The sequence below is a fragment of the Neocloeon triangulifer genome, unplaced genomic scaffold (genome assembly GCF_031216515.1).
Source record: "Neocloeon triangulifer isolate White Clay Creek 2 clone unplaced genomic scaffold, ASM3121651v1 ptg000011l, whole genome shotgun sequence".
In the NCBI taxonomy this organism is placed as follows: Eukaryota; Metazoa; Arthropoda; class Insecta; order Ephemeroptera; family Baetidae; genus Neocloeon; species Neocloeon triangulifer.
Window position 1 is genome coordinate 1,658,012 of NW_026775553.1, and position 22,274 is coordinate 1,680,285.

General features: G+C 36.5%; 1 protein-coding gene across 5 annotated transcripts in view; it reads right to left on the reverse strand.

The window, feature by feature from the left end:
• LOC132195941 (lachesin-like) overlaps nt 1–22,274 on the reverse strand; it is a 78,636-nt gene that overhangs the window by 30,727 nt on the left and 25,635 nt on the right. For 4 of the 5 annotated variants that reach the window (XM_059618258.1, XM_059618254.1, XM_059618255.1 and 1 more), the window contains 2 exons: nt 21,364–21,400; nt 4,023–4,109 (listed from right to left, as the gene is read on the reverse strand). In XM_059618258.1, the coding sequence (XP_059474241.1) occupies nt 4,023–4,083 (61 nt within the window). In that variant the 5' untranslated portion in view covers nt 4,084–4,109; nt 21,364–21,400. The remainder of the gene's footprint in view (nt 1–4,022; nt 4,110–21,363; nt 21,401–22,274) is intronic. The other variant, XM_059618257.1, reaches the window with a different exon arrangement.

A 22,274-nucleotide genomic window follows, 5' to 3' on the forward strand; every position in this document is an offset into this window, starting at 1 on the left:
CGCAAAAATAATGTAAAATGCACCGTCACTTTGCCAATGACGACGTTTTCTCCGCTCAAAGGAACGATTCTGACCGGGGAAATGCATATATTATGCAAGAGCAAAGGAATTTCTGCAGGAGAGATGCATGAGTAAAAATTTGCTTTTCAGTGCAGAATAAAGTAGCGTTTTATTTAAATAGGGCAGTTTCTTTTTGGCATGAGTTGAAACTTCGTGCAAAAATGTGTGAAATAATTTTAAATAAATGGTAAAAAATTTCAGTTCACAACTTTTACTAAATATTTTAAATCATTATTCTAAAAAGTTTATTGTTATAATTCATTCCAAACTACATTCTGAAAAATGGATTTTTATGGATTTTGTCAGTGCGATCCTAGATATATTTGCAGATTTTCAAGTTTTATTTAGAATCTTTAAGAAAATCATTTGATTGATTGACTCTTTGATTTACTTCAAAGTCAGCAAAGTAGTTAATCTTACTGTACAGCTACAAAAATAAAATGAAATTTTAAAATCAATTTTCCACGGAATAAGGATACCAAATCCCCCGTCAACAAAGGTTAATAGTTGAGAACTGCAGTCAACATTGAATTAGTCTTTACTGCTTACAATTAGTAATTAAAATATATATATATAATATATATTTGGTTGCACACAATAAATAATTGAAAAGAAATTATGAAGAATTATTAATTTCATATAATCAACACAAAAGTTTCATTACATAATAATGATTTAAAAATATTAAAAATTATTAAAATAATAAGTTTAAATATTATTTATTGACTTGACGACGGCAAAAAATGGAACTAAATTTAATGAATTAAAAATAAGTTTATTAATATTTTTAAATGTTTAATATCATTTTAAAACCTTTTTGATTCATTCATCTGTACTAAGCAAACACTTTTTGGAGATTCTATAGAGTTTCTTGAGTCATTTTTTTCGCATAAAGAAAAAATGTAATGAATAAATAAACCAACGAGGAGAAGCCGTATTTTAAATTCAAAACAAACCTTGAAATTATGTTTTGTTGTTATTAAAAAAAATGAAAATAGAAGTTGAGATTAAGCTTGGCTGAATACCTCACTAATTTGTCCAACCGTAGTAAAATTTGGCTTAGTCATCACCTCTGTTGCAATTAGTCTCAGAAATAGGCAAAATGTTGCAATTTCTAAGGCTCGGAGGAAAAAAACGAGGGCGGCCTTTTTAACATATACGTACGCATTTTGCACAAAAAGCAAAGCAGAACCGCGCGCACAGGAAATACCGGCGCTCTTTATCTAGATTGCTGGCAGACGTTGCGCTCCTTCACTCAGCGCTGATGGAAATATGAAAGGAGAAAAGAGAGTACTCCACATCCTAATGCAGTCGGCAATGAAAGAAAATTCTCTCTCTCTCTCTCTCTCTGTTTCGGCCCCCACATTACGTTTAATTGCTTCTCTCTCTGTGGCTGCGGCGGCGGCGGCGTTGGCGGCACCGCCACTACATAAAACCTCAAAACTCTTTTTGTTTTCGACTGGTGTGTAACGACAAGTAGCGCCACGCGCAAGATACAGCCTTTTTAATGTTTTGTGGCTTCCCATTAAGCAGCACCAGCGAGATAACAACACACACTCGCTCTCTCTCCACACACGACACGACACACTCGGCCGTAAATGCCACTGCCGACCGACGTCGCTTAAGAGGTGGTGGTGGTGCCGCCGCCGACACGCAGCCCCTTTCCCGACGCCGCCAACGGCAATTGCAAAATTCCAACGCCTAATGCGGGAAAAATTCGAGAAAAACGAGAGAAAAAGGTCGTCGAACCGAAAATGGACCTTTCCACAGTGGGTTTCTTCTTTGAAAAGAGTTCCTCTGCGCACTTTCCACCATCATCTAGATTTCAATTTTTTTTTAGAAATTCTGACCTACAATGCTCTGAATTGAGGAGCTGAAATGTTTTAAAGAGATTTCTTGAAGCTAAATTAATAACGAATTATATTTAAGCAAGTTTTAAATTAAAAATTTATAAGGAAAATTTTTTAGTTTCGAAGCAACGATGAAATGGTGCAGGTATTAATAACAAGCTGAATGTAGTTACATTATCTTATATAGACAAATATTATGAAATTGCAGTTTAAGTTGAAATTTAAGAAACCGTTTTCGGATAAAAACAAACCATTTTTAATCTAAATTAGTTTTAGAAGTAATTGAGAGTCAAAGAAAGTTTAAGAGTTTAGATACAGTTTCCCGTATTTTAAAATCTGACTTCACTTTAAACACAATTTCTTTTACCTTTTCTGCTCAAATTTAATTAATTTTGCTTAGAGTGCAGGAAATCGTGATCTTTCTAAAACCGGATCCTCCTCTAATAAGCCTTTCCGGCCTTATTCAAACATATTTTTTTTTGACGTTAGTGAAGTTGGCGATATCGCCAACACTTTTTGGCATTTTTTTAAAAGTGGGGAAGTTGGCGATATCGCCAACTTTTTTTATCTTAAAAAAGAGTTATAAAAGAATGCTGATTGCGTTCTAGGGGATGCATTTGGCTATTACAAGTAACCCGTTATGCATAAGACCTCTAGAAGTACATAAAATGTTGATTTTTCGCGATTTACACACTCAAGGCCGGGTTCAGCCGCTTTCTAACCCACCCCGTTCGACACCCTTGACACCCTTACATAAGAAAACCACCCTTACATCGCGGCTGAACCCGGCCTTCTAATTTAAATGTTCACCCGAAGGTATTTTTATGGTGCCGACTACAGTGAAAAATCGGTTTTTCACGATTTACACCCTCAAGGCCGGGTTCAGCCGCTTTCTAACTCACCCCGTTCAACACCCTTGACACCCTTACATAAGAAAACCACCCTTACATCGTGGCTGAACCCGGCCTTCTAATTTAAATGTTCACCCGAAGGTATTTTTATGGTGCCGACTACAGTGAAAAATCAGTTTTTCACGATTTACACCCTCAAGGCCGGGTTCAGCCGCTTTCTAACCAACCCCAACTTACACCCTTGACACCCTTACATTAAAAAACCACCCATACATCGCGGCTGAACGTTATTTTTTGCCACTCCAGCCTGAATAGGTGATAAAGGCTCTAAAATTTCCCACAGAAAGCGAACGAAAATCGATTTTTGCATCAAAGTCCATCAGTTGAAAGCCGGAATTGGCGCAACCCGGGCGGCCAACACAAGAAAATTCGCCACAAAGGTTGGTTGGTAAATCTGCATCCCTTGGACTGCTCATCCCCCTTTGGTATGCCGCCGCGTCTCCCCCATACACACGATAATTTGATTTCGCCCACGCCATAATGACATTTTAACTATAAAAGCTTTTTAACTGGGCGCAAAAACAAAGGCGCAGCAATAATTAAGTTTGAATGTCATGCGGACGCACCGACGGATGGAAGGTCAGAGAGCGGAAAGAGCATTCAGATTTTCAGAAGGTACAAAAAACAAGCAAAAAGGTCCCTCTGTGAATCACTCTGGGTCAATGGGATTCACAAATTCTTCAGTTATCTATTTTTATGAGGAATTCATTTAACATTTTTTTTTTAAATTAAACCAAAATTTTAAAGTCCTAGAAGAGGCAATAATTAATAGAAATAGTTATTTAATATAAAAAATAATTAGTTCTGAGAATTATGAGGTGCAAACAATTGTAATTAAATTTTTATTATATTTAATATATTTTAAAGTCTCCTCTCATTCTAATTAATATTATATTACGTTTGATAATTTAACATTCCTTCTGATGAAAACAGTAACAAATTACGGCTTAAAGTAATTAAATTTAGTAGCAAACTTTTGAATTTTCAATTTGGATTTTTTGTTAACAAAAAAAGCTTCAAATTCCCTGGGGGCGTGCGACGAGTGTATAATTAAAATTTATTTGGCAGTTGGCAATTGTTTCGTCGAAAGGGCAGCGCTAATTTTTGCGACTTTCAGCGAGCGCAACCATTTGCGGTCAAAGTGGTTTTCGGCGTCGCTCCGTATTTTGCGCGAGGGCTAAAAAAATGCACGTCAACTCACCAACAAACTCGACGCTAAGGATGGTCACGAAGCACATCCACACTCGCTGAGCCTCCATCATGGTTTTATCGCACTAACGGCATTACACTGGAACAAAGACAAAGAGCGTCCTGTTAATACTTTGCACACAGAGAGAGAGAGAGAAAGAGCGGAAAAGAGGATGCTGTGCGCAAAGCCGTGTTATACACATGTTGTGTGAAACGCTGAAAGGAACATTACATGCATTTTATACCCACACCCATCACTTTTCTCCATCAAAATATATATAAAATATCCACTTTTGAAAAATATTGCATAAATTAACTCTATATTTTGTCAAAGGCACAAACTTGTGTGTTGATTTGATTTCCTTTTAAGATTAAAATTTTGTCCACTTTATTATATTTCCGACCACTACAATTCTAAAACGAGAGGGTCTGTAGGTGTCTGCTTATTTAGTTAAATTATTACTAATTTGTTTGAGCAAGGAAATCATTCACACGTGCTTTCAAATGTATAATTAATTTTTTTGGTTACATATTGCGTTATCAATCAAAGGCTAAGGATAATAATTAAACAGAGGTATATGTTCTTCGATGCCGCACTTGTAGCCAGAAGAAATTAAATGAAAATTGACAAAATTCCAAGTCAATCCTGTTCTTTTTCTGTAATGTAAATAGTTTAATGTAAAGTACATTTACGAGAATAAAATTGGACTGTTGGTTCTTTTAGGCCTTCTGTGAACTAAATAATTAAAATTCAAACCAAAAAATCAGAAATAAATGTTAAAATAATTTGGCACTACTTTTTTTTTTATCAAAATGATGGTTTTAAATTTTTATAAATTTTGTTAATGCTTCAAAAGGAATTGTAGATTGTCTTTGGGATTAAATCCGTTTCTCCGTTTTAAAGTCAGATTGTGTTGCCGGGTTATGCAACCGGCTGTGTTTCAGGGTGGCCGCGCACCAGAAGGAAATCGTATTTTCTGCTAAATGAATTTCGGGTCGAGACATCTCTGCATTCAAAAGCTATACTAATCGCCGTGCACGTGACATCGAAACGATCTTTCTCTCTGTCGGCAAAAACAAACAGGATAAAATTGGAAATTATTATTAGCAAGAGCAGAGAGAGACGAGTTATATTTTGACGGAGCGCCGGCGGCTGTTGTAAAAGATGGTGTATCAGAAATCGATGCGAAAGGAGCGGAGAAAGATGATGATGATATGGTAGTTGTCTATTGGATTGCGATATGCTTTGTTGGGTGCGAATTCCAAGCAGATCCTGCTCATCTTCAAACGCAGCAGCGCCTCTCTTTTCGCCACTCTTTTTCTTTTGAAGTGAAGGAATGGGGTAATACAAATTCCTTTCTTGTGCACACCGTGTTTGGCAAGATGTAACGCGCGCTCTCTTTCTCCGCCTTGGCTTTTCAAGATTATATCGTTCTAGCCAATCAATAAAGCCCTTCCAGCTACACACAGTGAAAACAATTTGGAAAAATATTCAATCCCGAGTCTGCTCCTCGCCCTGTGTACCTTTCATCCCTCTTTCTCTTTTATGCGTTTAATGCAAACTCGGCCGCGGTGGCGCCATAATGCGCGTCCCTGCTAAAATTTATTACAGCGAAAAAGGTCAGAGCTTCGGGAAATGTGGGAAGGGGCCAAAGAAGCTCTCCAGTCTCCAGGATAATGTGAAATTTGAGTTTACTGTTGTGAAGAAAGTTGCCACTGAATGCGAGATTATCAGAGACTTAAACATTTTAACCAATATGTAAAAAAAAATTGTATTTGTAATTTAAAATGCGAAAACTTTGTTGGAAATGAAGTGGTCGGGCTTTTCCATGATCATCTCCTCGAGTGTCAACTTCTTCAAAACAAATAAAACTTTGTTAGTTATATTTAAAAGTTGAAATTATTTGTGATTTTTTACTTACAAGTGATTTTAGCTTTAAAGTGGATCAATAATTTCGGAATTTACGAAGTGTGTCAAATTAAATTTTATAATTAATCGTATTTCATAAATTTTTACGCTCTCAATAATTTGTAAAATTGTATTTTGTACATTCTATAGAATTAAACTTTCTCTGAGGCTGCAAATATATCCAACTTTCTGTGTTGCAAAACGTCTTAAAAATAAGTTTTACATAAAATGTTGTCTCTGATGTCGGATACCCAATTTGCATTAATGAATTTGAGCTTGAATTGCATTGAAACTTGAATTTGCTTTTGCAAAACGATCAAAGCACATTAGCTGCAACTTCCGTGTGCCTAACGAGGTTAACGGCGGCACTCTCAGGGCAACCCAAAACGCACTCGAATTCGGGGCCTTTGACATGCTTATAAGGTGTGGCGCGTAACTTCGTCATCTGCTTCTTGGCTTTCATCAGCGCACTTGAATTTAAAATGTTTGCATGCAAATAGAGGTCGGGGGGGCGAAGCCACTATCTTTGAAGTGCGGCGCGCGCGATAAAAAGGCGCAAAACACCCTCTTGCTTTAATACCTGCGCCCAAGTGTGTTCATAAATTAAAATAAAAAGGCGCGGGCATAACTCAAAAGTGGACGCTTTTGGAATTTCTGCCGCGCGCCTAATGAAACTTTTGTTATTTCGTGATTTACGTCTCGGCGGCGGCGAACTTTGCGCGAAATTTTGAGTTATTCTCGCCATCTCATCATTCTGCATTTGCAGCGCGGAATTCCTCCTCCTCGCGTGTCCCTTTCGCCTGCTCATGAATAATGCACGCGCGCGCCACGGTAGATTTTCATTAGCTGCCACTTGTGCTGCTCGCATCGGATTGACCCTCTCGAATTCATGAATAAACCGCGCCATATTCGGATAACTTTTCAATCAACACGCGCTCGCACCCTAATTGCACGACTTTAATTCCATTTCCTGCGCCCTTATCTCGTCGGACCCTCGCGTGAATTATATTCGTCTCTTTTATTTAGTGTATTTTATATTTTAATCTGAAAATCCTCTTTCCTCTGCTCCCTTTCTTTTTTATCTCCGCATTAGGCCGTCGTATTTTTACGGCTTTTATTGTCCGAGACAGCCGCTGGAAAATACATAAATTTGATAGTAAAGAAGTTGTAGGCTGATATAATTTCCAATGGCGTCAAATTTGTATAATGGACTTGCTGAGCGATAAACATTTTTGAGAACTTTCAATTATAAATTGAACATGGTTTTTGTTTTTTGATTTTAATTTATTTCAAGGGAAGTCTTGAGGAACAAGAACGTAAGTGATAGCTTTTGCATTGATAGTGTAATCAAGTTTTTCCCCAGAATCCTATAAGTCTTTTAATATTTCATCCGTTTAAATTTTCATACTTTTTAATTGTAGCCTGATGTAAATAAGCAGAAATTATAAAAAATTAATTTATATATTTCGGAGTGTTCAGTATTTCTTTTGCATAAAATTTAATTCACAGAGGTATAAATGTGTATACGAAGAAAGTATTAAAATTACATTTCATATTTCAATTTTATTATTGAAGTGTTTGCTCATTAGTACTTTTTATAAGACTAATTAAGGTGATATTGATACAGATCACTGAACAAGGCCAAAAATTTCATTTATATAGATTTTCAGAATTATTGCTGCAATAATTGGTTTAAATTTATTTTGAATTTTAACAATCTACGATATGTAAGTCTCAAAAGTACTTCCAAATCAATATTCATAATAAACTGCATTTGAAATATTTAAAAATATTAAACAATTATAAATCAAAATATATTATAAAAAGTAAAAACAAAAAATCGCAAAAAATAAATAAAGGAGTAAGGATTATGATTTCAAATAAATATTAACTTGATTTATTTTATTTACTTTCAAAATTGCATTTCAATCAAAATATTAAATTGGTAAATTAAAAAAAAACATTAAAAAAATTATTAATTAAATTTTTAAATAAGGAGAATTTTCAAATCATGGATAACTGTAAGCGTGATCATTATATAGTTATATAATAAATAGCTGCAGATTTTTCGTTCTTGTTGTTTACGTTTGCAACACGTGATAATAAAAAATAGCGAGAAAATTGATGAGGTGCGGCGCACGCCAAGCGCCACTAAAACGAAATTATCGAATTACACATTTAGCGCAGCAGCCAGCGATGGGGGTGATTATGTTGTACGTATGCACAGTTGTTTTTATTTCATTAGGGCTAATTATACACGGGGCTGTGTTGCCGCCTCGGAAATTTAATAAAACGCGCGCTCGCTGCGAATGGAGTTATCAGTATTAAAATTATGCACGCCCTCATTAAAGGAGCGCAAACAGCCTATTTGGCGCGCCGACAAGGTGCCATATTAAAAAAGGAAGGAGAAAAAATTCGTCTCATCCTTTGGCAAATTTAATCCACCCTCGTGTCTCGCGTCGTCGTTATTTGAATTTTATTATTCCTCGGGGGTGGGGAAGAAAATGTCGTTTCCACCGGCGCGGCAAAAAGTTAAAGAAAAGAAAGGTGTGTGCAGCTCCCCCCTGTAATTAGCGCCAACAACGCCTCTTTTCAGCCAAGGTGAAATCGCCCTGAGGCACAGATAATTCTCAAAACTGTCAAGGCGGCCTCTTAATTGGTTTCCGAGTTTATCCCATGAATTCGTCTCAATTCAAATTCATATAAGGAATTAAATTGTGGATTGACTTGTAACTTAAATCGATAACTTAATAATAAAAATAATTATATTTAAGATTCAAAAATAATATCCTTTTTAATAAAATTATAATTTATTCTGCTTAATCTGAATATGAAATTTTTATTTATGTGTTGAATTCACGCCAATTTTGTGAAAAACTATAATATTCCAATTTGATTCAATGTAAATTTGCAATAAATTCAATTTTCCTAATTGATTAAACATTTCATGGGAAGCCTCCTTGTAATTGTAGAGGAAAATTATCATCGTTGTTATTTATTGAGCTTTTTTAGCAGAAAAGATAATTTGATCGGGAAAAATTCACGCTGATCACTTTTCCCAGCTTCTAAAACTATTCAATGAAAGCGCGTGTAAATGAAGTCAACTGAAATTAAAGCCACACGTAAACTGCGTTTTGTCCACTTGATGTTCACCTGCTGGGGGCGACCGGCCCTGCATATGATATATTTTAAAACCGAGTCATTGTGTCCGCGCGTTGTGTGCAAAACGAAAGGGCGGCATTTCGCTTCGGCAGTCACGTTTTGGCTGGGCCGGTCGGACGAATTTGCGTTTGTTGTTTCCACCACAAGCCACTCTGTGCATAATCTGGGCCGAAAACGCAAACAAAGCGACGCATGTGTGCCTCTTTAACCGAATTTACCTGCGCGACTCTCTATGTCGGCGGCGGCGGCGGCGACGGCGGAAAATAATAAGAAAAGCGTTTCATGCCGATACACACGCAGGGATTTGTGTGACACACAGAGTGGCGGCGATAACGGCCCAGAAATTGGTTTGCTAACTTGCGGCAGCACGTCTCTTTTTATATAAAGAGCAGCACCCTTTCTTCTTTTACGTATTAAAAAAAAAAAAATAAAAAACGCAAGCCGCCGAGGAAACAAAACGGACGCATCGCTGCAGGGGGAGAAGAGGCAATGCTTGGGACGGGGGAGAGAAGCACGCAACTTTGTCTGCTTTTCCAAAATTTCCTTCATATATTGGTTTGATCCATCCTATTATGAAGGTAAATTTTCAGGTCCAAGTAAACAAGAAGTTAGTTTTAATGATTTTTAAATAAATTTGCCTCTCAAATTATTTTCAAGCGGTTTAATTTTGATTTCTTTTGGAACAGTTGGAAAATTTAGGACATTTTTCTCCCACATTCAGAATTTGCGTAATTTCAACCTTATTCAGGGACGGCTTTGTGGTTTACACAAATTTACTTAATTTGCAACTATTTTCAGAAAAATTTGAATAATTCTTCTGTTAAATCACTGTTTCTAATTTCAAACACCAATGAGTAATCTGCGCGTTGATTGAATTAGTTTTCATCCAACCTCATAATTAAACTGTCTTGCTCAGGTAATAAATTTAATTTATTTTAAACTGCTTTAATATTTTTTGAAAAGTAATAGTAATTGTCTAAACGCACTAATTTAGTGCATATACCGGCAATTTTGTTCAAATTTAAAAGAATGTCTATTAACAGCTTAGGAAGTGTACGAAAGTGATTTTGACTCAGAACTGCAGGTTTTGTCCATAAAACGGTAACTTATATGAATTCGGATATTTGTCTTTTATCACAATCAAGTTGTTAACGTTTGTTGAGGCAAACTTGTCAAAATAAGGATCCAGGAGCCTAAAAATAAGATATTCCATTCTTCGAAAAATGGTTTCTTTTAATAATTAATGCAATTTATTCTAAAATTATTTTCATAATAGAGCCAGGATCAATAAACGTTTCTTGCTGACACAATGGAAAAGCTGTAGTGGATATGTGGATAAATTTACGAGTTTTCTCTCTCACTTTTTGTAGGATGTACAATAATATTATGCGAAATCTTAAAAGCACCTTAAATGGATATGACGGAAGAGGAATGATATGGATTTGACCAGGTTTTATGCTCTCACTTATGTTAGATACTAAAAAGTATATTATTTTAAATGCTTTTATTTATTATTAACCTTAAATAATAAGACATATATAAAGCAGTTAAAATAACTTTATGTATTTTAAATCTTAAATAATTTTACTGATAAAATTAAAAAAAAAAATTAAAAAAATTAATGCTAAATAAATTAATATTATTTTTTTTTTTATATATTTTAAACTTTAAAAATTATATTAGTTGATTATGTTAAATTTTAACAAAACGTCTTGTGAGACAGAAACGCTCTGAATCACGCATTGCATCCGATTTCCAGTCTTTTGAGCTGTGCGTGAGAAATTTCCAGTGTGACGGTAAAGGGATTTGACAGGAAGGCAGGTAGTGTTACGGAAACTGCAGCAAAGAGCAGAGAGTTTGCAGGGAAAAATTAGGTCCTGTGCGAGAAAGAGAGCGGTGTGTGTGTTTGTTGCGCCGGTTGCATACACACACACACGCCAAGGTAGGTGTACGTGACGGGAAAGGAGGAAAAAGCAGCGCCGATGACGACGACTCTTTCACAATGGGGTGGGCCCAGGAATTGAGTTAGCAATGGCAAGGTAAAGAAAGAGATTAGAAACATTGTAAAGTGCCCTTCTTTCTCCTCGTCGTGTCCCCTTTCTTTCTTTGTTGCAAAAGAAGAAGTCTATAATGTAAAAAGTAGTCAAGTGAATCAGCAAGGAAAGGATTTGTGTGTTGTGTTTTGTCACAAATATATATATAAATAAATGTTGCAAAGGGAGAAAGAGCGAGACGAAGGTACAAATGTTCGAGAGGAAAGCTACGAGGGAAAATTGTCGCGTTGGATTTAAAAGCTGCGACTGTGATTAGCCGTGCTCTCTTGTTCTCATCTCCTTCTCCGCTGCTATAATTGCTCCTGCACTGCTCTCTTGTTCGCCTCCAGCTAAATGCAGCTTTTGTTTCTGCAGCTCCAAAGGAATGTTCCGAGAGAGAATTTGTAAAAAGCCAATTGAAAGTTGTTCACCGTTTTTCATCACATTTATCTAGGCAATTGAAACAAACAAATTGTTTATCTACCCTTTTTCTTCTAATTTTCTTTTGAAGTCTAATTTAAATTGTTTTTAATAAAAATGAATTCAATGCGTTTATTTTATTATTCATGCAGGAATTTTTTAAATATAAATTTGTAAAACCGGAGAAAAGTGATTTCTTTTAATCATTCAAAAATACCTCTTTAAAGGAGTTAAAAATTCCAATCTTATGTTTCATTTTGTACATATTTCACTCTTAAAAATTAATAATGGATTGAATATCAATATTTGTTGATTCCAGTAAATTTTAAGTTTTATATTGCTGAGCGAAAGAAAATAAGGATCAAAAAGCGAGTTGCCCATATAATCCACTCTGTAGATTTGCTCCAGCCAAGCATCAAAAGCCCCAATGACCCTTGAACCCTTTCAATGTGGACCTCCGTCTTTCCGCAAGTGTAAATTCCAGTGTACAAACTTAGTTGCCGATAGAAACTGCATTAAAAGGAGGCGAGAGTAAACTTGGCTCGTCGGTTGGGCATATAAATAAAATGCGCTGCAATTAAGTTAATTGCTCGGCACGCCAGCCGAGAAGAGAAACTCACTGCGAGCAAGCAAGGAAGGCAGGCAGTGGACGGGAAAATCTCGAGGATTTGAATCCAGAGTTTTTTTTCTTTGTGCGCGGGCGGAATTTTTTCCCATCAGGCCTCGGGGATTACGCCTGATAAAGGAAAGGAAAAGTGTATCAAAAACAAGAATAAAATTCTGCGCGTTGAAAAAGTGACATAAAAAGCAGTTTTTTATTCGCGTCTCTTTTTTACGCAAATTTCGCGTCGCGCGCGAGTCCCATGTGTGTGGGTTGGGAATGATTATGATTATTGCGGGAAAGAGGGAAAAGTTTTTGGAACGGGATCCGTCGCCGGGGATCAGCAAAAGAGCGATCAAACAAAAAAGATCCACCTCGCTATCGGTCAAGCCGTAATGACAGAATCAATTTCATAACTGTAATAATCAATCATCTTGTCACTCTAATTATTAAATAAAACACGACATAAAAAGGCTAAGCGCTCTGACAAGCCCGCTGATGCGCGCACTTTTTCCATTGTTTTCGACCCCTCGTCCGGAACGCCGTTTTCCGGCCACCCGGTGCAGCCCACTTTTCCACCCAGGCCGACAACAAACACGCAAACCGACCGACCAGACCGAAAACGCTTCCCTGCATGCGTCTGTGTCGGAAAAATCACTTCTGTACTTTTTTCACAGGACGACGATAAAAGCAAATCTAGATCAAAGGCAACAATGATAATATAAAAATTTATAATAATTTATAAAATTTATAATTTTATAAAAGAATGTGATTTTCTTTGGCAAAATAGGCGCTTCTGTACAACATGTATTTTACTAACAACATGTTCTGCTTAATTAATGTCATGTCAACAGTTAAACACTGTAATCTCATTATAGTCATTGTCAGTAATAAAAATTTCCCACATTCTCTCTCTGATAAACCAAATATCGTCAAATGAAGCGCATAATTCAAAAAGTTTGCCCATTTGCATGAACCCAAACACGCATTGGCCTCTCTCATTTGCAAGTACATCCATGGAATAATAAGCAAAGTCGAAGCGACGGACGAGTGAACATGTTGATCAAATAATAATTAGAATCAGCGGATGATTCGAGATCAAACAAAGGAGTGGTTTTTGGTGCAGCTGCATTTCCGATCGATCGAAAAGTGCAATTTCCTGCTTTCCTTCTTTTTTCGGGCGTGACGTCACGGTGGCGAGGTATGGCAGGCCTGCCGGGAAGTGTCACCAGTTTCCAATTATCAGCGGCCGAAATGGCACCAGATGCGCGATACACATCACGACACCAACAAAAACACACACACGCCGCTCTCGGGAGAGAGAATCAAAAATCCTTCAGCGCGATGGAATTCTCGTCGCGATATGAGCGGCGTGTGCGAGAGAGCGAGCGAGCGAGAGAGGCTTTTTCTTCCCCGAGCTCTTTTTCAACTAGACGCACGCGGAAAATTCACCCTCTCTGAGCAACTTTCCGAAAGAAAACTCTCGTCGCCCCTTCGCGCGACATGAGACGGGTATTTGCATTTTCGATTGGTATAAATAAAAAAAGACGAAAGTTTCTACATTTGCAGCACATCTCGGCCCAATCTCTGATTGATTTCGTTGCTTATATTTATTCCGCGACCGGTTTCATCAGTTTTTTGATAAAATAAATTACCAGATGTATTAAAGTTTTAAGAAACATTAAATTAGTTTTCTGTTCTGATTCAATGTAATCCAAGGTGATTCATCAAAATTGAAACTAAATTCATGATTTTTGGAATTGATTGTACTAACTATTTTTATCTTTCAACAAGAAGAAACCACTTTTTTTACTGACAATTTTTGTAATATTTGAATAAAATTACCTTTTTATTGGCAAAAATTTTTTAATATCATTTCAAACCAGTGGGCTAATTATTGTAAAACTTATGAAATATGTATAATTCTTGAAATATGAATTCATTTTTTTAAGGAATCTAAATATCTATTGATTTCATCTTGCCAAAACTACAAAGCAATGCTAGTAATGACGATAAAAGTTGATATCAAAATGAGTTAGGCACTTATTTTTAGCACAAAAGCCCGCTTGAAACCCTGAAGTGGTTATTTTTTTTAGCATCAACTTGTATTTTACCCCTTTATATTTTATTTTGGAACCCATTTTTGCTTTGAAATGCTCTAATTTTTTACTCTCCACGGGAAACAAAACTGCATAATTTATTTTATGCAAATGTGAATGTTTGTTGGGTTTTTTACAATTGGTCCTGAATTATTCTGTCTAAATCTCGCACCTTTCAGTGAGAGCAAAAACACGGCTTATTCTGACCCGGCAATAACACTCAACGTTTGCTTCTTTTTTTCCCGCTCTCGCTTCTTTGGTAACGTTTTTGGCAACAAAAACGGTCTGTGCTGATAATCTGTCGAAAGCGCGCGTCATCTGGCGACAAACGCGATCCGGAAGAAAGAAGTAATTTCGCACAAAGGGAGGCGCGTGTGTGTCTAATCAAAATTGTCCCGATCCTTTCAAATTTAATGTGTGCGCGCGCGCCGAACCTTTCTTTCTTTGCTGCAATTAATTGGACCCGTGTTCGGTTCCGACGGACGGATGGACCGACCGACGTCTTTTGAAATGCCGCTTTTGCACCCTCTGGAATTTGTCAATGCGGTCTGCGGGCGAGGCGAAAACATCAGAGAGGCTTCGGCAGGCGAGCCCTTTCGCCAGTTCTATTGCCTTTGCTTTATCTGCACTCGCTGTGATCCTTGAGATGGACCGGCAACCTCTCGCTCAGCTGATTTTTCTTCCTCGGCTGCCAAAGGGGCGAAGCCGGTCAAAGTTTAAGCCGACTATGAGCGAAGCAGAGAGAACTGACGCCGGATCTCTCTCAAACAAGCAAAGCTCCTTTGCAATTTACCGCGCAAAACGATATCCTTCCTTTCGCACGCACTTTATTGAATTCCTACGTAGAATATTTCTCTGCAAACAAAAGTTGCAATTTTTTTTTTATTTCAATCAATTATATGTTTTCTTTTTATTGAAAAAAAGGGATAAAGTAATTAATTCATGGAAAAGTTCAGAGCTTTTCAAAATTTAAAATGAAATGTATATTATAAATCAATAAAAAAATTATTAAAAAGATATTAAAATTTATAAATGAAATTTTAAATAATAATCATTAATACAAAAGGACGGCAAAAAATGGAACTAATTTTAATTATTAAAGGCAAGGTTTATGTATATTTTTTCTAATGTTTGATATCGTTTTTAAATATTTTTATAATTTTTAAAATTGTGCAAGCACTTTTGAAGATTCTCTCAGTAGCGGATTATCCAGTTAACTCAAGGTTTTAAAGATTATAGAGGAAAAACATTAAAATTTTACTGAATCTCTTGATTTTGCTCACCCGTACCAGAAATAAAAATGAAAATCAAATATTTTTACTTCAAAGCCTATTCTTCATTTTTTATATAATTTGACGGTTCTTTTGGCATCCAAGAATATAATTTCTTAGCTACTGGTAGCTTTATTTAAGTGGATGTTTTTCCATTTAGTAAATTATTTAATAATGTGGATACGAAACATGTCATAAGATGGTTTAAAATCAGGAATATTTCCCAATTTTAACTAAATAGCTCCAAAACCTTTTTACTCATAAAAGCTGTTTAAAAAGGATGCATTTTTCTTAAAATGCTGCACTCAAAACTGGCGTGGTACGGGACAAATGAGAAATAATAACGCTTTAAATTCAAATTTGATGCTGTTTAATACATAAATAAATTAATTTATTAAGTTAAAATATGCATAAATGGTAAATAGCAAAAAATAAATTTTTTTACATACTGAAGAAGCACATAAATTGGCAGATTGAGTGATTCAGCTGTGATTGAACAAAAATAACAAAAATTTTAGTTTTAAAATAATTAATTTACCCTCCTGAAATTTTTTTATTTCAAGTGGAAATCTGACTTCCCAAAGAAAGGTTAAAAACTGTTCACAAAAGGAATAAGGCAAACTTGCAGCAAGAGTTCAGTGGAGTTCACTTTAAAATGAAATTAAAAACTATTAAAAGGCGCGAGTATTCAAAATATGTTCGTGCGATTGAAAAAATTGTAATAAAATGTGATCATTTTGTTCCTAGTAAAAATAAGCTAATATCAAAAGATTACTAAATTTTCACAAGGATTATAAGAAGCAGAATCTTATTCTTGGAAGAAGAGAGAATTGCAGTTGTAAACAGAAGATGGCTTTTGACTTTCGCTCCCCAGCGGATTGAGCCACTGAATTGATAAGCACCGTCATTGCGCCGAGTCGGTCGTCGGGGCTCGTTGTCGATGCTGCAGATTTCGCGTCAAAGCCTCGGCCGCGTTTATTGAAAACTTGCAACAGGGGTGGACGTTAAGGTCTCTGATATCTCGAGTGCACCGACCGCCGGCCGGGGAACGAAGCCATCAACACTTAGTTCTGCGTGAGGGACCGCAGGGGCTCGTAAGGTCGAGAACGTCTCTTATGAGGGGCCCCACGCAATCACACCGGCTCACTTTCCCTGCTGGGCACTTGCCGAAATTGATCGACTTGTTGGCCACGCCGCGCGCGACCTTTTACCAAAATTGCCGCTCCTTTAATATTTCACTCTCATTCCAAGATTACCTCATTCAACTTTTATATGGAAAATAAAAAAGGAGCAAATACACTTAATTAATAAAATTAAATTGTTATTTTATTTATGTACTAACTAGACTTTAAAAAAAGTTACCACTTATTAGTTTACATTAATTAAATATAAAATTAATGTGATATATTGGAAAGATAATGTAGTAAATTAATTTTACGAATAGTTTTATTTTTATTCAATTAATTTATTTAAATTAATGTTTTAATTTTTATAAATTGAGATGATTGCTATTTGAATGTGATTATTTTCTGCTCACAAACATTTTAACATAGCGACACTTGATGAATTTCTATAAATCAATTAAATGGAAAACAATTGTTCCTAAACATATCAATTAAAAATAGATTTAAGAACTATTAAAAGCTCACGATAAGTAGCAAAAATTCTTGGCATATCTTTGATATTGAAAATTTTGAAGCACTTTGTGAAAATGTGGAGGTTTGAGGAGGAAATCGTGCAAGCAACGGGGCGAAAATCTCGGCCCGCCTCGGCATTTCCTCCGAGCAAGTTCAAGTTCGCTCGTTTTCTATTACTCTTTGACGCGCTTCTACTCTTCTTTGCGTCGTTCCGCTATATTATTTGCTTTGCCCGGCGAGCCCCAGAGGCTTCTTCTTTAAAGATGATTGAGAATCCGGCCGAGAGACAAGTTGTTCGGCTAATTAATTGATGCCCGCGCGCGCTGCCAGGCCGAGTGTGATTCATTTCTTGATAGTGCGGATTATTTTCCTCCACACTAAACATAATGGCGGCGTCTGAGTGAAAAAAATAATCCGCACTCTGCAAACTCTGCGTTTTTATTTCTCTCTGCGAAAGTAAAAGGGCCGGGGAGCAGCGGTAATTGATAAAACGCCTTTTCCTCAGCAGAATATTTGCACCGGAGAAAATCAATTTGGATTTTAAATCACTTTAAAAAGGAACGAGCACTATTTATACCGTTCATGATCAAAAGGCCAAAGTAGATCATTCAATTTGAGCATTAATTTGTAAAATGGTGTAAATTTTAATTCGTCTCATCAAAGTTTATAAAATTATAATAATTAAAAAAGAATTTGAACAATTTCATCTTGAACTATATTAAAGCTATAAATAAATGTTAAATTCTTAACACAATTTGTTGAAAAAATTTGTCTTCTTTTTGCTCTTGTCCCAAATCGCCTGCCCGCTTGCACTGCACAAAACGCTTTTTGCAAACATTCAAAATAACAAATGGTCGTGTCTCTGCTCACCATTGATGGCGGTAATTCATTAAGAGGGACATTTTTATGAGCAGCTAAAACAACAGAGCAACTTTTCGGCGCGCACAGCCCTCGGGGGACTGTTCGCCGCCGCCACGGAAAGTTTTCTTTTTAAAATAACTGGCAAAGAGCGGAACACGCTCTCCAGAGCGGCCGCGTCATCTCCTTTTGCCACCGCGAGACACCAATGCTTGTTTTCCGCCCGGCAGACGAGAACAAAAGTTGGCTTATCTTAATTACACGCATAATTAGTTCGGGGAATTCGGGCGCGCCAACACGAAATTTGATTTTTCAACGCACATTTTTCGAAGCCAAAAACTTTTCTTTTTCAAATTATCTGATATTATGAGATTAGATTTTTATAAAGATGGCAACTAGCCTAGATATATGAAATAAAATTCTCAATTTTAGCGTTAAATTATAAAGATTCTTAAGGAATCAAAGTAAAATAAAACCAACTTTTAAAATAAAAATGGGTAGCAAACGTTGGCACTGAATTCCTAAAAGCCAAAAGCTGCTCTTTTATGTTTCTTTCATTCCTTTTATTTTCTATAAAAATTTATAAAATTGAAGAATCATCAGTTGATCTAATTAATTGAATTCCGACTTTCAAATTAATATAAATTATAAAGATAATAGCTTAATTTTTTAGTGGAGAATTCTACGGAAACAATTGTTTGAACAAAAATTTGTATTTCAGTAAGAATATAAATTTTTTCTAAATAAATGAAATAAAAATTATTTATTTTTAATAACAAAAGGCAGCAAAATTATCTTTTAAACATCTTTCCTAGACTCGATCGACCCCACCAAACCAAATGTTTGTCCTTGCACCGTTCAAACAGTTAACAAAAACAATTTTTCATTAAAATAAATATTTTTTCCCTTCTGGCCTATTTAAATAAAAATAAAAATGTCTCTTATCTCTAGAGCACCTTTTGTTACATAAAATGTGATTTACCAGTTCATAAAGGATATAACGAGATGTTTTGCAGTTTCCATATTCAATCTTTTGACGTTTGCAGAACCGTCCTATGAATACAATAAACGGACATGTGTGTGTGCGAGATTCGCCTTTGGTCCAATTAGGGCTTTTCCGAGTCTGGCTCTCTCGCTGTGTGTCAAACAGCAATTATTGTCGGTGTCTGCGCTTTATTCGTGGGTGAATAAGGGCTGCACGAGCAGAAATAATTATCCAGCACGTGCGGTCAATGAAACGTCCATACACGAGACGAGGACACGTCATTAGGGCGACTTAAAAGTGCCTCTAGAGCGCGCCGCTCTAATCCGAAAGGGACACAATGGCCGGCCGGCTCTCTCCAGAGGTCCCGCCGACGACGGCCTGTGTTGCAATAAAAGGCTTCAACAACATTCACAATCAAACCAGATGGCCACTTGTGTGCACGCACAATTTGCCCGGCACAGAAAAAAAACGACTTGCAATATCACCAGGGTTGCGTTGAGGAGCAAAAGTAAATTGGGTCAAGATGAGAAAAAACTATTGTGGGAATAAAAAAACTTGAAGGTTTGCACCGAAAAAATTTTTATATTAAAATTCGGGCAAATCTTTTGATTTTCCTGCCAAAAAATGTGGAAGTTTTCACTAAAATTTAAGTTTAAAATTAAATTTTTACATTGCTTCTTTCTATGAAGTTCAAATGGAAAAGCAAAACCTGATTTCAACGTTTGAGATTGCAAATTTTCCAATTTTTGAGTCGATGTATTCAAATTTAAAGACTTAAATTTTGTGATCTATGTGGGTCTTTAAAGGTCAATTGAGTCGAAATTGGGCTCATCTGGCACCGCGTGGACGCAATTTATATTGTGGGCCGACAAAGCGAACAAAGAAAGCCTTTCTAGATTTGTCGATGGAATCAATATTGTATATTTGTAAGTGCCAACAGGTGGGGTGGGCGGCTGCGTGGAAAAAGCAGCTTTGTGTTTCAATCTCGTGTGCCGGAATCGGCTTATTTGTTGCTCATTTCATAATTAACAAGCTTGTCAAGCAGTGCGCGCCGCACACAATGGGCTTTCCGCCCGGAAAATTCTCTCAAGTTACCTTGCTGGCTGACACGAGAGAGCAGCGCAGGTACGTACTTTGCTGACAGCTTTGCTCTCGGTTGCTTACAGAATTGTTTTTGAATCATTGCAATGAAAATACTCTAGTTCAACTCAATGCATTGTTTTCAAAAGGCGTTCAACCATTTTCAATGAACCGTCAATTCTCTAAATTAGAACACTATTTTTTTCACACGATCTCCACCTTGACAGAGAGAAATTTGATGGAATTGAATTAATTAACTTATAGAATCAATTTAAGTTTAAAACTTGTTTAAACCTCATTTGTATATGGATGGGAAATATGATCATAAATGTGGTCTGCGTTATTCCAAGAAGTTTAGGTCGATTGAAAATTATACGAAGAGCCTCTCCTCAGGAATAATTTCAATATCTCATTATACCGTTGGAAGTGGCACTCGAGACGTTTTATGCATAACATTGCACAAACGCATTTAACCTCGTTTCGCCTGCGATGTATGCAATTCATCTAATTGTACGCCACCGCACAACCACCCTATTACGCTGGGAAAATCGATTCCACGCTAATAAGCGGAGAGGTGTGTATCGGTCTTTTATGTTTCACTCGCGGCGGCGGCGCTAAACTGCAAAAATATGCATGAAATTTTTCCCGTTGCCGCTTTAACAGTGGCGCAATATCCACCCTCTTTTATTGCAGGTACAAGGGCGCTAATATTAAATGAGCTTAGCTGCAGTCATGAATTTTATTCTATCTGTGCTTATTAAAACATCGCATTATAGGTAAACGTGAGAATGCGCGCGAAAGCAGGTAAAAAGTCGTTAAGAGGCGTGTTCGCAGTTCGCAGTGCGTGGCTGCGACACACCTGAATAATAAATAGCGGGTACGTTGTTAGCACCAAACTCCCTTGCTTGTTAGCACCAGAGTCGTTTAATTGGATTTCGGCTGCCGTCGATTCCCAGAAATATATCTTCTCACGACCACTTTATTTGTATACAACGCCAATTTATATCGCTTCACCAGCAAAAAAAAAAACGCATAATTTTGAGCAATTTTGAGTATGACTTAAAAAATTAATTCACTTTGCAAGCACAAATTGATGCACTTTAGAAGTAAAAGGATTGCAAAAAGCTTGTTTATGTCTAAAATAACTCAATTGTGAAAGGTGACTGACGTTTGTCGCGACTGAAGCGCCACCCACGGCGTTGCCAATAATTAATATTAAATTTTTTAGTATTTACGATGTTAATAATTATTTACACAGTTTAAAACTTATCTGAAGTAGTATTATTTAAGTATTCTTACCTTTAAATGCCGTAATTTGGAGACTCTAACAATGACACTGAAATCAAATAAGAATTCTATGTAAATTCAAAAGATCAAGGCAATAAAATACATAATTTTAAATAGCACTGATATTATAATAAAGTTTTAAGGCAAATATAAACCTTTAAAAAGGTTTAATTTTGTTTCAATGTTTTGTTACAAAACTAAATTTTGCCTAAATGTGATTCTTTCAACTGTTAGTAATGCGTTTTCCTGATTTAAAGAAAAAAAATGGGCATTTAGATACAAAATAATATAAATTTTTAATTAAATTATCAATTAAATGCTCAGTTCCTGAATATACTGAAAGTTTTCAAAATTTGTAATTGAAATGAACATAGAAATCGAATCCGTAAGAATTAGAGCAATCTATCCATTTTTCAACTAAAGTGGTCATTGAATTTACAAAATTTGTGTGTTTTTTTTAGCACCGAAGTGACATTCCACTCGATAACACAGGCTCTCGATTCGCACACTGTCAAATTGCCGGGCCTGTTCGATCCGTGCCCAACAACTTTTTTAACAATTTTTTTGAACATGCAAACCGGCGGTCGGCGGCGGCGTTGACCAGAACAACTCTGCCGGCCGTGCACTTGACACGGCTCGCGAAATTAGAGCGGATTTTTTCGCGATCGCATAATGGAATGAACATCGCACTTGCACATTCGCGGGAAAATAAAAGCGAGGAGTGACCCGGGCTAGTGTGCGAGAGCTCGACGTGTGTGCGGAACTACTAACTGGATGTGCAAATCAATGGTTCAGCAGCCGGACCGACCGACACACGAGGCTCTCGTGCAAATGCAGCTCAGGTAAAATGATCTCTCTCCGGGTGAAATAGGTGCAGACAGAGAGAGAAAATTCCTCTTTGTGCAGGGAGCGGCTTTGACGAG